The sequence below is a fragment of the Saccopteryx bilineata genome, chromosome 6, assembly GCF_036850765.1.
Source record: "Saccopteryx bilineata isolate mSacBil1 chromosome 6, mSacBil1_pri_phased_curated, whole genome shotgun sequence".
Lineage (NCBI taxonomy): Eukaryota > Metazoa > Chordata > Mammalia > Chiroptera > Emballonuridae > Saccopteryx > Saccopteryx bilineata.
Window position 1 is genome coordinate 17,759,790 of NC_089495.1, and position 19,656 is coordinate 17,779,445.

General features: G+C 39.5%; 1 protein-coding gene across 4 annotated transcripts; it reads left to right on the forward strand.

Moving 5' to 3' along the window:
- Position 1: 1 nt before the first annotated feature.
- On the forward strand, positions 2-19,635 carry CNOT7 (CCR4-NOT transcription complex subunit 7). Of its 4 annotated transcripts, none has more exons than XM_066237681.1 (7): positions 7-159; positions 1,533-1,742; positions 3,848-4,041; positions 9,037-9,198; positions 12,305-12,449; positions 16,034-16,144; positions 17,984-19,635. In XM_066237681.1, exons 2-7 carry the CDS (start codon positions 1,626-1,628, stop codon positions 18,110-18,112), a joined length of 858 nt encoding a protein of 285 aa, XP_066093778.1. In that variant the 5' UTR covers positions 7-159; positions 1,533-1,625; the 3' UTR covers positions 18,113-19,635. The 4 variants fall into 4 exon arrangements, with proteins under 4 accessions (XP_066093781.1, XP_066093778.1, XP_066093779.1 ...); XM_066237682.1 differs by having other exon boundaries at positions 12-139; XM_066237683.1 differs by lacking the exon at positions 7-159 and adding an exon at positions 322-665.
- The last annotated feature ends 21 nt before the right edge of the window (positions 19,636-19,656 follow it).

The window sequence follows — 19,656 nt, forward strand, 5'->3', positions numbered from 1 at the left end:
CGGCGCGGCGCGGCGCCGCTCAGGCTCCCCTTCCCCCTTGCTGGGCGAGAGGTGTCTATGGGGCATCCGCCGCCGCCGCCGCTGCCGCCGCCGCCGCCGCCGCTGGGTGCTGTCTCTATGGCGAGGAGGAGGAGGAGAAGTGCGAGCTCAGTGACACAAGTAGATCTTGCGTCTGCAGCAGGCTACGGGGGAGGGGCAGGTTGGGGAAGTAGCAAGGGGGTGGGGACGCTGAACCTGAGAGGGCGCGCGATGGCGCCAGCTGGAGCGCGGCTGGCGGAGGAGAGAGTTGGGTAGCGGGGCAGGCTGGGGGGAAGGTAACTGGGCTGGAGGCTTGTCGAGGAGCTGGCGCGGGGTGATGACGCAAAGGCTTTGTACCTGGGGCTTCGCTGTGGTGGGACCGAAATTGGGAGTGGAGGGCGGTGGCCTGGATGCTCGGCGCCTCGCATTCCTTCAGGCGGCGGTGCTCTGCGGCCCGCCTGGCTCCAGTAAATGGTTAACAGCACCTCCGCCTGGCTCTCTGCCCGGGGAGACAGTTACCCGCGGCTTGGATGCTTCCGTACTGCCCTCCCGTTTCTCTGGGAACCTGCAGGTCCCGAAAAGGCGACCTCAAGTCATGAGCTCTCCGGTCCGGTGCCTCTTCGCTTCCGGAACTGCGGTGGAGAGAGGTGGAGACAAGCGGTGTTAAACCCCAGGGTCCCCGTGTGTAGCATAGTGGGGAGGGTTCTAGAGGAGGGACCCCCTGGATACATTTGTGACTACAGAATTTTAAGGGGGGGGGGTCTTAGTTCCTTTTTTTTAACCTTTGTTGTGATTTTTTTCAAATCATGTGAAAAATGAAGGAGCATTTCCTTGCTCAAGAATCAAAATGTTGGTCTGTCCTGTTATCATATATCATGAAACCAATGTACTGTATATATACAGAAACGTGAGATGTGTGTTTGGTGACCAGGGAAAATCCTGTGATTTTTTTTTAGAAAATTAAAAATTTGACATGCCTGCTTTTCTCTGTGTCTGTTCCTTATTTCTCAGGGCTTTTCTGTTTTGTTTTGTTTTTTGCTTTTTCTTAAGTTAGTTTACTTTGGTCCCCTTCAATCTGGCTTGGATAAATGCCAGTAAAATTTTGAATGTTTTGTTAGTGAGAAATAAAAACAAACACATTACTTCTGTCCTAGTAACACCTGATGTTTTTACTTGTCTATCATTAGTATTTCACTTTTCATTTTTGTTTGAAAATGGACATCTTTATCAATTTCTATTTGAGGGAGTTGAATTCAGAGTAGTCTTTAGTAAGAAATGATGAGTATGTACACATAAAACACTATTTTTATGTAACATACTGGAATCAGGAAATTGTAGCTCCTTTTTCCTACTGATTAGCTGTGTGACTTTAGGCAAGTCACTTTCTAAAATTTGATTTTCTTATGAATCAAGGACTTTGAATAAATAATGTCCTAGGTTTCTACCGACTCAGTTATTTTACGATTCTGGTTTCTGGTATAGGTGGATTTTATTTTGTTTTTTTATTTTGATAGGTACACAAATAAAGGATAACGTATTTTATGAAACAGATCGTCAATCAAGTGTAACATTTGATGCTTGGCAGCTAGACTCCTTGTGCCCTCACTATGCCAGCAGCAACGGTAGATCATAGCCAAAGAATTTGTGAAGTTTGGGCTTGCAACCTGGATGAAGAGATGAAGAAAATTCGTCAAGTTATTCGAAAATATAATTACGTTGCTATGGTATGTCTTTGATCAAACATCCTTAAAATGCTGCTTATAATTAAGAGGAAGAGGGATTTTTAAAGTCTTGAATTCAATCAACCCTGTTGGTTGATTTGGGAGGGTAATCTTTTATGAAAAAAAAATTTTGTCAGTGTACTTCAAAGACCAAGAACCCACTTACAATGTTGACAAGTTGTGTGTATTTCTCACTGGAGTGGGAGTGAGGGAAAGTGCATACCATTGGAGGAACCTTGTTTTCAGTGGTTTTAGATAGGGCTTGGGAAGCAGGGCCTCGCTCTGCTCTGGGTGTTGTGAGGAAGCTGGGGTAATTCTATATAGAAGACTAGACTATGTCCAAAGCTATAAAGAAGCAGCAGTCATTAATCAAGATAGAGGGATGTTTGGTCATTTTCTTGGTTTGGACAATGCTTGTGTTTTTGTCTATTTCAGTCATGGTTACAGATTAGCCTTGTCCCATGTTGAAGTGTGAAATCATTTATATTCAATAGAAGAACATGAGGACCTATCTACAGGTGTCAGTTTCTAGCAATCCAAAGGCCTAACTGATAAAACTGGATGGGCTTCCAGCTAGGGAACTCCTGGATGTCTTTCTCAAACAAAAAAATCAGATCTTCCAGCGAAACATTGTTGATCTGCATTGTTTTGTTGTTTGGTTTTGTTGTGTGTTTTTTTAATTATCTAGTGTTCCATGAACACACTGTGCTGTTAAGCATCTTTGGTTTTGCATATACTATTCAATCTGCCTAGACTATCTTAGTTAATTATTTTGCTTCTTTACTACTGCATGTTGTACGTCTGTTATGATTACTCTACTGTTAACCTAATAATTAGCTTTGTGAAACAAGTGGTTAGTGTCTTAATATTCCTTTGTCCTTCCATATAGTATAATACATATCAACCAATAAAGTGGTTATAGAGTTGGACTGAATTTAGAGAGCAGCTTCAATTCCTTTACTGCAGGGGTCGGGAACCTATGACCCGCGAGCCAGATCTGGCTCTTTTGATGGCTGCATCTGGCTCACAGACAAAACTTTAATAAAAATAATAACGTTAAAAATATAAAACATTCTCATGTATTACAATCCATTAATTTCCTACCGCTCATGGTCATGGTTGCGAGTGGCTGGAGCCAATCACAGCTGTCCTCCGAGACAACACCAGATTTTTATTGGATAATGCATTATGTACACAGATCGTTGTATGGCTCTCATGGAATTACATTTAAAATATGTGGCGTTCATGGCTCTCTCAGCCAAAAAGGTTCCCGACCCCTGCTTTACTGTTTATAGTGACTTGGTATTTAGAATTTGTTCTTTGCTTTCTAATTTGAATTTTAATACTAAATGTATCATTTTCTCAGTATTTTTAATACAAATAATTATGCTTTTATTGGGAGGGATAGGTTGATTGGTTAAAATACAAATATTTGTGTGTATGTAGATAATGTTCTAGTTAATAAAGGTGTTCTTATTCATAGGTAGAATTTAATTTTTTGTCTGATAGAAAACGCTAGTGAGAAATTGCTAGTGATCACTTATTTCTCAGATGATAAGGAGTAACAACGTTGGAGGTGTGATAATATTCTACAGGAATGTGTGAATGGCATGAAGTTTTGATGACATACTTTCTCTGGGGTATAAAGAAAGCGCTGTTTTAGTTCAAGAGATTATGAAAGTTTGGTGCTTAGATGAACCTTGCCCAAGAAAAGCAATTGGAAATTCTGATGCATTCTTCATTCTTTTTGGTCAGTATTTTATTTGTTTTAACATTAAAATAGCATAGTTTCACATACCCCTTGAGAAACATCAGTTTATGATTTCTTTCCTTTTGGATTAGAGTACTTGGTTGCACTTATCATGTGTACGTTATATGTAATAGTTTTTTACTGAGAATTAAAATAAGGAAAACATTAAGTTTGTGGAGTTTCATTTTGTGGGTTCAAAAGTGATGCTCTTCTTAGTTAAAAGGTACTTTGTCATAAAATATGAGTCTATAGAATACCATCCATAACAGGATTCTTTGATTTATACCAAAAATCGGTTATTCTAGGAATTTGTGGACTGTGGTTTTTAGTAAACAATGAATTTTAAACTGTTTTGCAGGATACCGAGTTTCCAGGTGTGGTTGCAAGACCTATTGGAGAATTCCGGAGCAATGCTGACTATCAGTATCAACTGTTGCGGTGTAATGTAGACTTGTTAAAGATAATTCAGCTAGGACTGACGTTTATGAATGAGCAAGGAGAATACCCTCCAGGAACTTCAACTTGGCAATTTAATTTTAAGTTTAATTTGACGTAAGTGGAAAGTAAATATAACCCAAACATTTAAAAAAAAGTTATTGATTTTTAGAGAAAGACAAAAGGGGAGGTAGAAAGAAAGAAAAAAGAAAACATTGATTTGTAGTTCCACTTATTTATGCATTCATTGGGCTATTCTTACACGTGCCGTGACTGGGGATCAAACCAGCAACCTTGGCATAATCTGGATGATGCTCTAACCAACTCAGCTGCCTGGACAGGGCCCACGCGTTTTTGTTTTTTTTTTTTAGTTAAATTTTTGGAATTGATTTTTCTGGGGTATAGTGAATGAAATTCAAATTAAGTGTGGTATAGTTATCCCGGAAATATGATACTTTTTTAAAACCTAAAATTTCAAAGGTTGGGTTTCTTCTTTATATTGGAAGAAATAATGTATCAGGAAGACTCCTAAATTCATGCACTTTGAGTTACAGAAATGTTATGTGAAAAGAATGACTGCCATTTTTTGTTGAAATTTGGAAACTTTACATATTGAAAATACTTTTTAATAGAAACAATTAGATCACTAGTTTCACTTTCAAACTTTGAGTACAATTGAAATATGTACATTTTTGTTGTAATTATTGTGCTTGTGAAGTCTTTTTATTACAGTCATACTCTAGTTTATGAGCAGATTATATGTCAAAGGTGGTAAGGTATTTCTTGGAAACTTGGGTGCATTTTCCTTTTAAATCAATGATATACAATTGTTATACTATTCCCGGGACAGCCCACAAAGCCTTTTCTAACTTCCATATGGGGGAAGTAATAGTGACCTATAACCTGGTGTTTCTTTTAGAAACAGTTCAGAATCTGGCAGATTGTCTTCCAGAATCTGAATTCTAACTCAGGCCCTGGCTCAAAACTCAGTTTCTTTACTTATAATCCTTCTCTCTGTTTGGTAGGACTAGTCTTAATAGCTTAGGGAAATTTAGATTGTTTTGGCCAAGGGTAGATTGTTTATAAACTGACTGTAAGTCCTGGAAATGTTCAACACATTCAAAGTATGTTATAATATTGCAGTGTCCTCTTTGACAGCCTGTACCTGTATAATATAATGTAACATCTGATTTGAAAAATAGTGAAAGAAGATGTGGTACAGAAGATGGTAGTGCCAATGTATGAACCTCTCATTCTCCGTAGAGTAATGTGGTATTTTAGCCCGTAAGATAAGAGAAGCAGGGCTGACAGTTTTAGAGGGTACTGTTGTCAGTGTTGCAATAGTATTGCTTATATTTGCACTGTGTTAGCCTGACTCTGTTTTACTCTGTTGGATTTTAAAATATACTCTCTAGAACCTGGTAAAGGGTGAAAAATACTTGTCTCTATTCAAGCTGAGAATAACCTTTTATAAGTACTATATAGCTCAGAAACACAGAAAGTGGCTTTTTATTCTTTTTCCAGAGAACACCTTTTAAAATTATTTCTTTACTATTTCTTTCCTGTGTTCCATGTTACTTTTTTCCTAAACTCGTCTCTATTAGAACACTTTTTAAGATGCTGTTGTGATCTCAGTACAGATGCTGCTGTGATCTTTCCTGAGTAGGAGGTGACCCAGCAGTGTCTAAATCAATGTTTTCCTTCTCTAGAAATATCTTCATTCTAATAACTACTTTGTTATTACAAATTCTGAAAGACTTCTTTCCTGTACAGAGAGGGCTACAGTAGTTTGGCCGACACTTCTACTAATGTTAATGTCTTGAGAGTTGTTTAAGGATAGAGTAGAGAATATTTAAGTTGAAAAGTTCAGACGGAAGATAAAATCAGTACTACTTAATGTGGAGACAAGAGCATCATGAACAGAACCTTGGATGTTTTGAAGAAAGATGAAATTTCACTTTCTGTTATGTGCTTAAAATGGATGTGTCAGCAGCTGTGGTAGGCACCAGGGCTGAAGATTTGAGGAGAGTTGGTCATGATCATTATAACAGTGTCCCATAACTCTTCTGTCTGCTCCCTATTGCTGAAGTCCAAGAATGAGAATTGTTAGATACTGATCAATATAGATGAGAAATCTCTCCAAACTGAGTTTGGAGTTGATTTGTACATGAAAATTAAAGTGGAGCATTGAAGAGCTGTGAAGAAGAAAGGAAAGCCATGGGTGGAATTCCATTAGCAGAAGAGATAAGAATTAATTTTTGTAAAGAATCATCGATCTCATTACAGGAATAATTGATATTTGAGAGAGTCATTTGAATAGTGTAGAGATTACACAGGATCATGCTTCAGTGGTAACAGAAAGGAAGACTTGGCCCTGGCCAGTTGGCTCAGCGGTAGAGCGTCAGCCTGGCGTGCAGGAGTCCCGGGTTCGATTCCCGGCCAGGGCTCACAGGAGAAGCACCCATCTGCTTCTCCACCCCTCCCCCTCTCCTTCCTCTCTGTCTCTTCCCCTCCCACAGCTGAGGCTCCATTGGAGCAAAGATGGCGCAGGTGCTGAGGATGGCTCCGTGGCCTCTGCCTCAGGCGCTAGAATGGCTCTGGATGCAACAGAGCACCGCCCCAGATGGGCAGAGCATTGCCCCCTGGTGGGCATGCCGGGTGAATCCCGGTTGGGCGCATGCGGGAGTCTGTCTGACTGCTTCCCCATTTCCAGCTTCGGAAAAATGAAGAAAAAAAATATATATATACATATATATATAAAAAAAGAAAGGAAGACTTTGTTTAAGGAAAATGACAGGGCAGAGGAGAGAGGAAGGGCCGTAAGTAGAAGGATCTACAGAATCAAATGGAAGGTGGCTTTCACTTTGTTTTATAGATGTTGTACAGGCATTTGAGCATAAAAGTACAGTTGTCAGCAAATTGCAGGCTGTTCATGCTGTCTTTCATAGCCATCGCAGATTTGGGGGGCATCTTTGTGTTCTACCAGTTTGAGTTCATTATATAAATTTAGTAACCATTTGTGTATTTGTGACAATATATTCCAGTTTATTTGCCTCTTACTCATGATTTTCAACACAAATTTAAATATATAAGAGTTTACATTTTTAAAAATGTAAAGTGTGTGGTGAGCCAGGAATGCATTGAGCTTGGAGGGTGTTTCTAAACTATAAAATCTCTAATCTGCATGTTTGAAAATGTGATTGTGTGGGAGACTAAGTTTGTAGTTGTAGGTAGAGGCTTTTAACACATTGACATGGACACTATGGGAAAGGGACAGTCTATTGATTGAGAGAATTGAGTCATAACAATTATGGAATTTTCTCTTACCACATGAAGTTTGTGTGGTTTTTATCCTATTTGGAGATTTAGCTAGCTTACCTGGATAGGGTTCTCAGCTTTGTCTTTCTAATTACACAAGTATTATAAAGCCTGGAGTTCATTACAGATGATAAAATACTTAGTTGAGTGAAATTTAGATGACAGTACAATAACTTACCTGAGTTGAGCCTTGTGCGCTCTGCAGCGAAAAAAAAAGAATTTATATACTTATTTTTGTTTTCCAACTTACTTGATCATAAAATACCTGAGCTCATCCAGGTCTCCTGAGGATTGAGATTCAGGAGGTCTGGATATGGGACTTAGGAATCCACATTTTTGTAAGCTTTCTGGGTGCTTGTTACCATTGGACAAGTTTGGGAAATACTGACATAAATAAATAGCGCAACATTCACTGTTCCACCTCATGTATTTTTTGATCTAATGATATAACATCGAACAAAAGAGACAAAAATGATTGCTCTCTTGAATCTTACATTTTGGTTGAGAGAGACAAACTAAAAACAAGCGTATGGCGCAGAATAATGTGAGCCTGGAGGAAGAAACTGTTGTTTGTTTGGTTATAATTGCTAAAACATTCCTCCCCATGGTAGTGTCACAGCCTGATGGGTGAAACTCTAGTAGGAGATACATATTTCTAGTGTATAAGGGCAATAATATCTATGGTTTACTGAAAAGGTTGTTGTATTGGCCTTATTCAGATGTCCTTCTTGAAGGATTTTCCAGAGAAAGTTTTGACAATGCTTGTTGTGTTTTTCCCTGTTTTTCAATATTTTGGCAGCTAGTTTTATTTTTCAAAGACAATTAGGAGCAGATTGATTTCCAGGGAATAGACCATAAGAATACATTTTGTCTCAGATATAATGTTCCTTTCATTTAGTTTTATTAAACCTTTTAATAGGATTGTCTTCTGCTAAATTATGAAAAGCAGTATTCTTACAATTTAAAAAGTAAATAATACCTAATGGGCAATGCACAAGGTACTTGACATTCTCAGAAACATACCTTCATTTTGGTCGCTTATTTAATTTGCTATCTTAGATACCTGTCTGTACTTAGAAAGTAGAGATGGTTTTCTTTTTTGGCTTAAGTGAAGTATTGAGGGATTGGTTTATATTTAGATTTCCTGGCTTGATTTTTGGAAGGTCATCTTCTAGGGTTAAGATTGTTAGAAGAAGAAATGATTGCTGTGGCAGGAGAGGCCTTTCTGATCAGTTTACTGCACATTTTGGCCATTGGAAAGGCCGGTTATGAGTGAGAGGCGGCATCTCCTCTCCCTTTATGTGGAATGGAGTTAAACTCAACCACATCAGCTGTTCCGCCAGCTCTCCGCTCGGGCTGCTGAGAGCGTGGTCTGCGAGTGCAGGCCCTTAGCCTGCGGCCCGCCCGCACCCTGTAGCCACAGCGCATGGATCAGCACTGAGGTGGCTGCCGAGCCTGGAAGCCCCCGGACAGGACCTGCTCCTCGGTGTGCTGCTGCCTGGGGAGTAGAAGACCCATTTTCTTCAAACTCAGTTAGATTGAGGTCATAGTAAAGATGAATATCTCACCCTTGGGCAGTTTTGAATGATGATTTTATGTGTGCACACTTTTCTGAAGTAATGACCTTTATATTTAAACTGCATTTTCTTTTTGTATATGTGAAACATTGGGACAGCTAGACCCAAGCCAGTGCTCTTTCTCGTTCGTGGCATTGCAGTTGTAGATGAAGTCAAGAAAACCTGTTTGTGTGAAGTATGGCACTTTTGAATGTTGTATTTCTTCTTCCCCTGCCAGGGAGGACATGTATGCCCAAGACTCTATAGAGCTTCTAACAACATCTGGTATCCAGTTTAAAAAACATGAGGAGGAAGGAATTGAGACCCAGTACTTTGCAGAACTTCTTATGACATCGGGAGTGGTCCTCTGTGAAGGGGTCAAATGGTTATCATTTCATAGGTAAAAGAGCGCATTGAAATGGCATGTGTGTTTTGGCCACACGAAACCTCACACTTAAAATTAAAACGGGGTGGTGGTGGAGTGGGGGGATAAACAAAAGAAGAAAGCGGCATGTGTGTTACCATTTCCTGGCTGCTCACACTCGGCCGGGTTCACTGTCTCAGCACTTCAGGGCTTAGTTCTGTGAAGAACTGGCTGCCGGGCTGTGGGCTCCTAACTCCTCCGAGGCTAACTGCTGACAGGTCAGTAGTGTGGGGTCCACGGAGAGAGTGTGATAGGGAAAGGGCACCGGCTGGGAAAACAGAGCTCAGTGAGAGTCCAGCCATGCCATTTGGGATCTGTGTACCTTAGGTTATTTAATATTACCTCGCATGAATGAAACCACTCACTAATTTAAAAAATACTATCTACTATATGCCTTGCACGGTGATAAAATTCTAGGAATTAAGATATGAACAAAACAGCCTGACCAGGTGGTGGCACAGTGGATAGAGCGTCGGACTGGGATGTGGAAGACCCAGGTTCCAGACCCTGAGGTCCCCAGCTTGAGCGTGGGCTCATCTGGTTTAAGCAAAAGCCCACCAGCTTGGACCCAAGGTCACTGGCCCCAGCAAGGGGTTACTTGGTCTGCTGAATGCCCGCGGTCAAGGCACATGTGAGAAAGCAATCAATGAACAACTAAGGTGTTGCAACACGCAACGAAAAACTAATAATTGATGCTTCTCATCTCTCTCCGTTCCTGTCTGTCTGTCCCTGTCTATCCTTCTCTCTGACTCACTGTCTCTGTAAAAAAAAAAAAAAAAGATATGAACAAAACAGACTAAAATTCTTGTTCTCATAGAATTTACATTCTGGTGGGATTAGGGATAATTTCTCTAAATAATGAAATTTATATTGTGGTTTGCTAGGTGCTGATAAATACTATGGAAAAAAAAAGAAAATGCTAGGGGTTGATGTGGTAGAGTTTAATGTTTTAAAAACAAGGTGATCAGGATGACATCATTTGGAAAAACTATCTTGCAGAATTGTTTTAATGATCAGTAATATTTAAACCATCCAGTAAAATCCTTTATTCACAGTAAATTCTCAGTAAAAGGGATTTTTTCATTCTTCTATTTATAAAACTAGATTGTTGAGAATTTCTAGAAAGGAAATTAGTTCTGTTTGTAGAAATAGACTTGAGGCAGGAGCTTTCCCATCTAAGTAAACTAAACTGGCAGCCCGGGAACTAAAAGTGGCCTTGGTATGACTTTATTTGGCCTTTTGTTATGTTTTAAAACCATAAAAAAGCATTTGTATTAAGCAGGTGCTGATGTTCTTATACTCAGATTCCCTTTTGCTTTAACCATTTCCAGCTCTGGGCAGAGCAGTGATCTGTAGTCATGAACTGTTTGTTCATGTTCTGAACTGTGCTATAGCACTCAACAGTAATTTTGAATTGGAGATACTGAACATAACTAATTTTTACCTGTCATCTTTTCTCTGTTCTTTACCACTTGAATCTGTCCCTCAGGAAATAGGACTTAGGTCTCTTAATTTGAGGAATGTTCTTGAATTCCTTTTTTTTTCTTTCTTTATTTTCCTGGTCAAAAGAATGGGAAAAAATTGTCCTGTTCTTTCACTGAATGTAACATGGTCTCTCATTCAATAAATACAGTATTTTAGGAATTAAATAGGAAATTTTGTTTTGACAGATGAACTGAAAATTGTTAGAGAAACAGTCTTTTGGCCCCAGTAGGAGACACTGGGGATATTAAGATGAATAAAAAACAGAAAGGGTTCATGTCATCCTAGAGTTTAGAGTCTAGATTAGACTCTGATGTATTTGAGTACTTGTCAAGATGCTAAGATTTTATTCTGCAAAATGCCATCTAATATTTTCTTCATGTTATAATCTAGTTCTAGAAGATAAAGACTAAGAAATTTATAAATTCTATACTCTAATGTAATCTTTTTTAGTAGTAAGCAAATGCTGTATTGACTTCCATTTTAAGTAGACAGCCGAGTACTACCTTACCAACTACCAGAAATGTAAAGGTTTCTGCTGTTTATTGTTTATGCTTTGATAGTTCTAAAAGATCTTCAGTGGTAAAGTTTTATCTTTTTTTAGATTGGAAGTAAAATTCTGAGTATTAAATAAAAATTTTATTGTATCCTCTCCAAAAGATACATCAATAACATCTCATCAAATGCTGAGTTCCAACTATGTACAATAAAGAGATTTTTAAAAAGTGATTCCTGCCCTTTAAGCTAGTAGAGAAAACATAGTTGCATTTTAAAGGATAGTACAAGAAAAGCAATGTGTAGGAAATAAGGTGTGGACTCCAGGGCAGGTCTGGCAGTGGCCCTGGAAGGAAGTGGGGACAGGGCACGTAGCTGTGGCACAGGAGTGGCGGCGCTGCCCTGTGGGGAAGCAGACAGGAGGCAGAGGACGACTTGATTAGTGTGGGTTTGCATTTTGTTCTAGATTGTTCTCAGCCTTTGCTGCCTTCTCTTCTTTCATGTGCAACATTCCCGTTAGAATCTCTTGGGGAGCCATAATGAGATAGGAACAGGAAGAATTTTGAGGGAAGAGGGTACGTATTGATAAAATTACTTAAAGGAAGTGAATATACGTTAGTAGGGAATTAACTTCGGATTTTTGAAGTCTGTGACCTCTTGATGTAAATGACTGGGAAGATTTGCATTATTTTTGCCTTTTGAATGCCACTTCTCTTGTTGCCTTTTGACTTTTTTGGTCAATTTCCATTCATCTTTATTTCTTCACTTCCATAGTTAAAGTTTTTAGACATCTACTGCAGGCATTTTGATACTGTGAGGAGTTCTCTTTTCAAGGATGAACACAATAGTAGTTTAGTGACTACAGGCTTGGGATAGTGGTGGACATTTGCATATTGATATCCAGTGCATCGACAGGTCTGTGTAAGATAATGCCATTTTACCATTATAATTGTGGACATTTTTATTTTCTCTGGTTTCTGTGCCCCGTTTTTGTCGATCCCTTTTTTGCCTACAACGTGATTCACCTAATAGTTGTACCAGAAAAGGTTTTTCATGTCTGTGGTATTTATGGTTCCTCTTCTATATTCTTTTAACCCTTTTGTAGTGGTTATGACTTTGGCTACCTAATCAAAATCCTGACCAATTCTAACCTGCCTGAGGAAGAACTTGACTTCTTCGAGATCCTTCGGCTGTTCTTTCCCGTCATTTATGATGTGAAGTACCTCATGAAGAGCTGCAAAAACCTCAAGGTAAGGCTGCGAGCGGCTTATCTGTCATCGGCACATGTTCAGAGCTGGTACTGACAGGGGCCAGCGCTGGCATGGTGATTCAGACCGGATAGTTTAGTTTGACGTTATCTGGTCATTTGATTCTTTTGTTTCTCGCGTATAAAATGCTTAATAAGAAATCCTTTTGCAGAGCTTTAACATACACTGGCAGAGTAAGTTTTCAGTAAAATGCAAGCCAAGGGTCCGATGTTTGCCATTGCTTGCCAGATTGCAAATCACAACGCAGCACGGAAACGGAGGCCCTCGTGCAGAGTGCAGGTTCCACTCCCAGGTGCGCATCCTCTACCCGTGCAAGAATCCGAGTGGCCTGACCAGGCGGTGGCGCAGTGGATAGACTGTCAGACTGGGATGCGGAGGACCCAGGTTTGAGACCCCGAGGTCACCAGCTTGAGCGCGGGCTCATCTGGTTTGAGCAAAGCTCACCAGCTTGGACCCAAGGTCACTGGCTTGAGCAAGGGGTTACTCAGTCTGTTGAAGGCCCACAGTCAAGGCACATATGAGAAAGCAGTCAATGAACTAAGACAGGCGTCCCCAAACTACGCCCCATGCGACCCCCTGAGGCCATTTATCCGCCGCCCCCTCCCCCGCACTTCCGGAAGAGGCACCTCTTTCATTGGTGGTCAGTGAGAGGAGCACTATATGTGGCGGCCCTCCAACGGTCTGAGGGACAGTGAACTGGCTCCCTGTGTAAAAAGTTTGGGGACCCCTGCACTAAGGTGTCACAATGAAAAACTAAGGATTGATGCTTCTCATCTCCGTTCCTGTCTTGTCTGTCCCTCTCTCTGATTCTCACTGTAAAAATAAAAAAAGAATCGGAGTGGCCAGCAGTGTGCAGGCGTGGTCAGGGGTGTGTAGGAGTTCTCCTTCGTCTCCTCTTGGCTGGAGATTATTCTGTTGGGTAGTCATATGATTGAGTCCCAGGAATTAAGTTCCGTTGCTAACGGGTTTGCTTTGCTTTGGTTTCCTCTCCTGGCCCACATGTGTGCCTTCTTAGCAGTAAGTGCTATAGTAAATAACTGGCCTGTCTGGACAGTATTTTACATCTGACACTGCTTACCATGGGTAATAACATGTTACTGTTGAACATTAAGTTTTTCAAAAGGAGAATTTCTTTAGTTAGGCATAGTGCTCCTTTAATTTGAGAATGAATTCACTTATGATGGTGCAGTCAGGAATACAGTGGTTTTATTGTTTCAGGTGCACTTGTATTTAAGCTATAACTTAAAAGAAATAGAAAAATATTTAGGTAAGGTGGTTGCTTCATAGAACCTATATTAAGTTTTTTCCTTACCATATTTTTAGAAGTACAGTTATATGTAAGATGGTGAAAGAGCATTACCTTTATTCAGAAAGAAATATTTGAGAAATTAAATAGGAAATTTTGCTTTGACAAATAGACTGAAAATCATTGGAGAAAGTCTTGGCCAGTGTCAGCTTGCCTCCTTGTAGGAGAGCGCACATAAACTGAAAATCATTGGAGAAAGCCTTGGCCAGTGTCAGCTTGCCTCCTTGTAGGAGAGCGCACATAAACTGAAAATCATTGGAGAAAGCCTTGGCCAGTGTCAGCTTGCCTCCTTGTAGGAGAGCGCACATAAACTGAAAATCATTGGAGAAAGCCTTGGCCAGTGTCAGCTTGCCTCCTTGTAGGAGAGCGCACATAAACTGAAAATCATTGGAGAAAGCCTTGGCCAGTGTCAGCTTGCCTCCTTGTAGGAAAGCGCACATAAACTGAAAATCATTGGAGAAAGCCTTGGCCAGTGTCAGCTTGCCTCCTTGTAGGAGAGCGCACATAAACTGAAAATCATTGGAGAAAGCCTTGGCCAGTGTCAGCTTGCCTCCTTGTAGGAGAGCGCACATAAACTGAAAATCATTGGAGAAAGCCTTGGCCAGTGTCAGCTCGCCTCCTTGTAGGAGAGTGCATATAAACTGAAAATCATTGGAGAAAGCCTTGGCCAGTGTCAGCTTGCCTCCTTGTAGGAGAGCGCATATAAACTGAAAATCATTGGAGAAAGCCTTGGCCAGTGTCAGCTTGCCTCCTTGTAGGAGAGCGCACATAAGCACGGGAGTCTTGGAGAACGATGATCTCATGTCTGTAGCAGCTGCGAGCCGCACAGTGCTGCCTAGTTGGACGAGACATCTAGTGCGTGGCTCCTGTGAGCTTGCACTGGGAAAGCCTTACTTCTCTAGAAACTCAGCCCTCACCCTGAACGTATGACATACTGAGAACCTAAGACCCGAATGTTTTCATGTGGCTTTGGAAATGCTTTTTAAAACTGATACCTGTACAGTGGCGGTTTTCAGAAACAGAACCAAATTATTGCTCATTATGTATATATTATTGGATAACTTCTAAGTATATCAGATATCTGAATACACCCCGAGTGATCTGGTATGTTAAAATTTAGGTTCACAACAACAGTGCTTTTTGTCTGGTAGTCCACCACACTGAATGCCCTTTGCACTCCTAAGCAGCTGCTAATGATACCTAATCCTCATGCTATTTTTAGCACAGAAGCAGCTGCTGTGCCAAGCACTGTTTCAGGCTGTGATAAACAGAGGGCTGGCTTGCTGATAGAGGCCTTCACCGTTTAGGGAGGACTTCCTTTATGTTTGTTTTACTTTTCCTGATCTTGCTTTCCTTTTTTACTATTGTTCTTCCCTCCCTCACTACTATCCTTCCTTTCCTCCCTCCCTACTTCCCTCCTTTCCTTTCTCCCTCTTGATTTATTCTTTTTCTTTTGTTTCACTCTTACCATCTTTCCTTTTTAATCCTAGCAATATTAATATAGGCATATTTTTATTTAATTTTTTTTTTTTTTTTTTTTTTTTAGAGAGGAGAGAGAGAGAGGAAAGAGAGACAGAGAGAGAGAAGGGGGGAGGAGCAGGAAGCATCAACTCCCATATGTGCCTTGACCAGGCAAGCCCAGGGTTTCGAACCGGCAACCTCAGCATTTCCAGATCGATGCTTTATCCACTGCGCCACCACAAGTCAGGCGTAATATAGGCATATTTTTAGCAGATCCTTCTAAGGAGTTGTATTATAAACACATACTTTTTCTTTTTAACTAGCAAAACCATAATTATGCACTTACTGAATTCTTAAGGTTGGCTTAGTCATAGTTTTGTTTTCTACGAATTATCTAGAGATAGATTACTAAAAAGCTTAAGAAATGTGACAGGAACTACCTACAGTTTTACTGATCAATGGATGGATTGACTTCCTGCACTCGATGTTATTCCCCGGCATACCTGTGACCTTGTGTGTATGACCTGCTTCTCCATCTTCAGGAATATTATTTCCTTACGTGCCTTAAAACACATAATAAAGATACATGTGCCTAATTAAGAGCTAATTTTCTATTAAATTATAAACTTTGTCCAGTTCAGTAAATAACGTTAATAATTCACATTCTCTGTCTTCCAGTCTTCGTACTGGCCCGTCTGTACACCCTAAGATGCATGTATGTGCTGCTCACTGTCGGAGTTACGTAGCTGTGACCCGGCGCTGCGGCATCCCTCTCTGACGGGCTCTTGCTGTCTTCCAGGGTGGCTTGCAGGAGGTGGCTGAGCAGCTGGAGCTGGAGCGGATAGGACCGCAGCATCAGGCAGGGTCCGACTCCTTGCTCACAGGAATGGCCTTCTTCAAAATGAGAGAAGTATGAAGACATCAGTGCCTTTTTCTCGGTTGTTAGATTGAGAACATTAAAAATCTTATACAAAATTTTGGGGCAATAAGTACTTATTAAGTGAAGATATTATTAGAGGTACCTTATCAGCCATATCTACTACATTTGAATGAAATTATTTAAAAATGAGTCATCTTGAAGTGTGGTTCAAACAGAAATGAAAAAATAAGTTCTTTGTAGACTAAAAAATTTAAACTACCTTGGAGGTCGTGTATTCTTAGGTGAGAAATCTGAGGCCAGCGCTGTAGTACCTTTATCCAAGGTCACGTGTGTTACTAGCGGGAGAACTCCAGAAATCTGTCGGTCACGTCCGTGCTGCTCTGCCAAGTCAGGGCATCCGTTCAGGTTCAGTTTCCTCTGGCCTCATCTTAGGCATTAAACTGCTGGTAAAAATATTACTTGTTCATTCCATTCTTCAGTTCTTTCAGGGTTTATAGAGTAGGACTCATGCTTTTTAGTAGTCTTACCATGAGGTGCTTGAATTCCAAATAAATAAAATCTTAAGTATAGTGGTAGAATCACAAATCATGGGCAGACCCTCCTTAAGTGGTAAGAGGCAGTGATAAAGCCTTCCAACATAAAGGAGTTAGGGGTGGAAGAACAGAATTTAATGAACCCAAGGCTACCCTTAGGTTAAGTGATACATACAGGTATGCCTCACTTTAGGTAAAAACACAAAGAAAAACGTTATTTGTACGGAAACAATAGAATGAACTCTTGTGCTTAATACATTGGTACCTTGAGATATGAACAGACCAACATACAAATTTTTTAAGATACAAGCTGCAACTCGGTCGGTATTTTTGTTTGAGATCCAAGTGAAATTCCGAGATACGAGTTGTGATTCGGGAAGCTGCTGCTAGTTGGTGCGTTGGTGCATTGGTGCATGGGTCCAGTATCAGCAGTTTGATATACAAGTTGACTGACTTAAGAGCTCGGTTATAGAACGAATTAAATTTGTATCTCAAGGTACCACTGTATTTCAAAAGTAAATATTTTCCTTTTTTCAAAAAGTATTTACTATAAAATTCTTTTGAGTATATACTTTTAGACATTATTGACTAAGAAGACTCAGAAATTTAAAACTTTTGGTAGAAATGTATTAATAATAGAAAGCAAGTAGTTGTTTTGCCAAGTAGTATTGAATCGGAAGTGATTTGGTCTCTCTCTTCATCAGAGTAAAGACTTCGTTTGTATGTCTTTCCAGTGCTACATTAGAGAATTAAGACAACCTTTCGGATTTTCAGCTTTACATTTTTAAAAATCCTTTAATGGTTCTATTAATGGTGGATTCCTTGCTACTAATTTGCTATCTTTATTTTTCTTGGCTTCTTCAAGGACAGTAACCGAGTGTGAATGTTCAGATTCTACTGCCTAGAACGTACTTAGGCTTTGTTTTTAGCCGACTTGGCCTTGCAAGGAGACTCAAGGCTACTTAGCTAAAGCTCCCCCACCCACCATTGGCTGTTTCCATTCACTCTTACCATTGAGTACCATTAACTTGAATGAATAAAAATGTCTGCCATTTTTCCATGGTTACAAATCTTGTAAACATGGTCTAAATGTTAAAAGGAAAGATGTGTTTATGTGTTTTTTGTAGTCTTTTTCTTTGATTCCTTTTGAGCTCTATACCTCTTGAGAACCCCATTCTTACTCATTGAATTTAAATGTGTGGCCTCAAAGGGGCACCATAGAAAAGAGCTGTCATCATAGTTAATGAAGTCAGTACTTAACGTTGCTGAAATATCAATTACCAGTGGTACCTTTTGGTTAAATGATCTTTTTTTTTTTTCCAAAATTCCTTTTTAGATGTTCTTTGAAGATCATATTGATGATGCCAAATATTGTGGTCATTTGTATGGCCTCGGTTCTGGTTCATCCTATGTACAGAATGGCACAGGGAATGCATATGAAGAGGAGGCCAACAAGCAGTCATGACATGAAAAAATAGTCTATTTTTATTTTATCTGAGCTACACACATGCTTGTATATAGGTTTTATCTCTGATTGAATCCCTTGAACAATAGACCGTACTTTTTTTTTCTTCAATAGCCCCTATTATTTTTTGTCTTTCAATACTAACTGACCAATCCTATCTCAGAGCTTACCTAGAAAAGCATTCAGGTTAGATTTGGCCTTAACTTCATATACTTGTTTGCAGGCGTGTGTGACAGCGAATGGGAAAGCTGCATCTATAAACTTGACCCACTTGAGCTTGGTTTGTGTTTCCGTTTTCCTAAATTAACTAGCACTGACTGTAATTTATTTCCGTTTCATGTCTCCCTTCCATTCTGCAGGAGTTTTAGCTATTTGAGATTGTGGACCATCAATTTTGCACTTTAGAGAGTGATTCTGACTCAGATCCTCTGTTTTATCAGAAAATTTGGTTTTTCTTGCTCTTAGCTGGAAAAATGATCATCTGCCAACTTCATAAAGTATTTGCTTGTTTTTGACCCATGGAATATAGCACATACATTGTGAAAATGGTTGATTCAGCAAGACTGCACACACACACACACACAAAAGACAAAGAACTACTGAGGAGCTTAATAACTGCTGTTTCTGTACGTAGTGTTTAATCTTCCAAGCACATCAGTGTCTGTCAGTTTCTAATTGGCATGTGTAGGCTGCTCTGTGACTGAAGAACTTTTCAAACCAGCTTTACACCCTTCAGGAAAATCCTTGTTTGTGATTGGATGTTTATTGTCTGCCAGGAAACTGGTCTCCAAGATGTTGAAGCTGCAGTTGTTTTTGGATAGTACACTTCCCTTAATCTGCTTTTTAATCCATCATACAACTTTGTTAAAAAAAATTTTATAGCCATACTTACAAGCTCTTGATTTGTTAATTCCACAAATCAATTTCATTAAAGTCCAAAGATAGCAAATTTTTAGGTATATTTTGTACCAAATTAAATTAGAAGACAAAAAATTGTGCTTTCGTAGTTGTTACAAAGGTAAAAGAATGGAGAGATTTGGTGTACAATAACAAAATACAAACTATATATATATATATGTTAGCTATATGTGTGTGTACATACATGTAGCTAATATATAGCTAATAAAATTACCTGAGGAGTGTAATGTTTGTTTATTTTTCTGTGTATATCTTTGCAATCTATTTTATATATATCGACAAAAGAGACTGTGAAATATTTAGCCATGCGGAATATGTGACTAGACCAGAGCATGTGTAGGAAGACATTAATCATTAACTCTACTCAGAAATGATGAACTACAAGTTATGATGTGTGTTATCTACACTTCAATCAGTAATAATATTAGAAAATCTCCAAATGTTAGCCACATTGGTTGTTTTCTGTGTGCATCCTTTCTTCATTATATTACAGTGCTGTAACTGGGTGGTCCTTTTTTAAAAAACAAAACATTATTTGCAAAACAGAGGGTATTATTTGTTTTTAAAGCTTTTGTAAATAAAGGCTTCAGAAATGTTTTCGTATATATGTTGATGACTGGTAATTT

What these genes read in the sequence shown, in the direction of transcription:
- CNOT7 (XM_066237681.1), top strand. Translation starts at nt 1,626, where the DNA reads ATGCCAGCAGCAACGGTAGATCATAGCCAAAGAATTTGTGAAGTTTGG. An exon ending in AATTTTAAGTTTAATTTGAC is followed by an intron (nt 4,042 to 9,036) that starts GTAAGTGGAAAG and finishes TTCCCCTGCCAG; the next exon opens with GGAGGACATGTATGCCCAAG. An exon ending in AGAGCTGCAAAAACCTCAAG is followed by an intron (nt 12,450 to 16,033) that starts GTAAGGCTGCGA and finishes GCTGTCTTCCAG; the next exon opens with GGTGGCTTGCAGGAGGTGGC.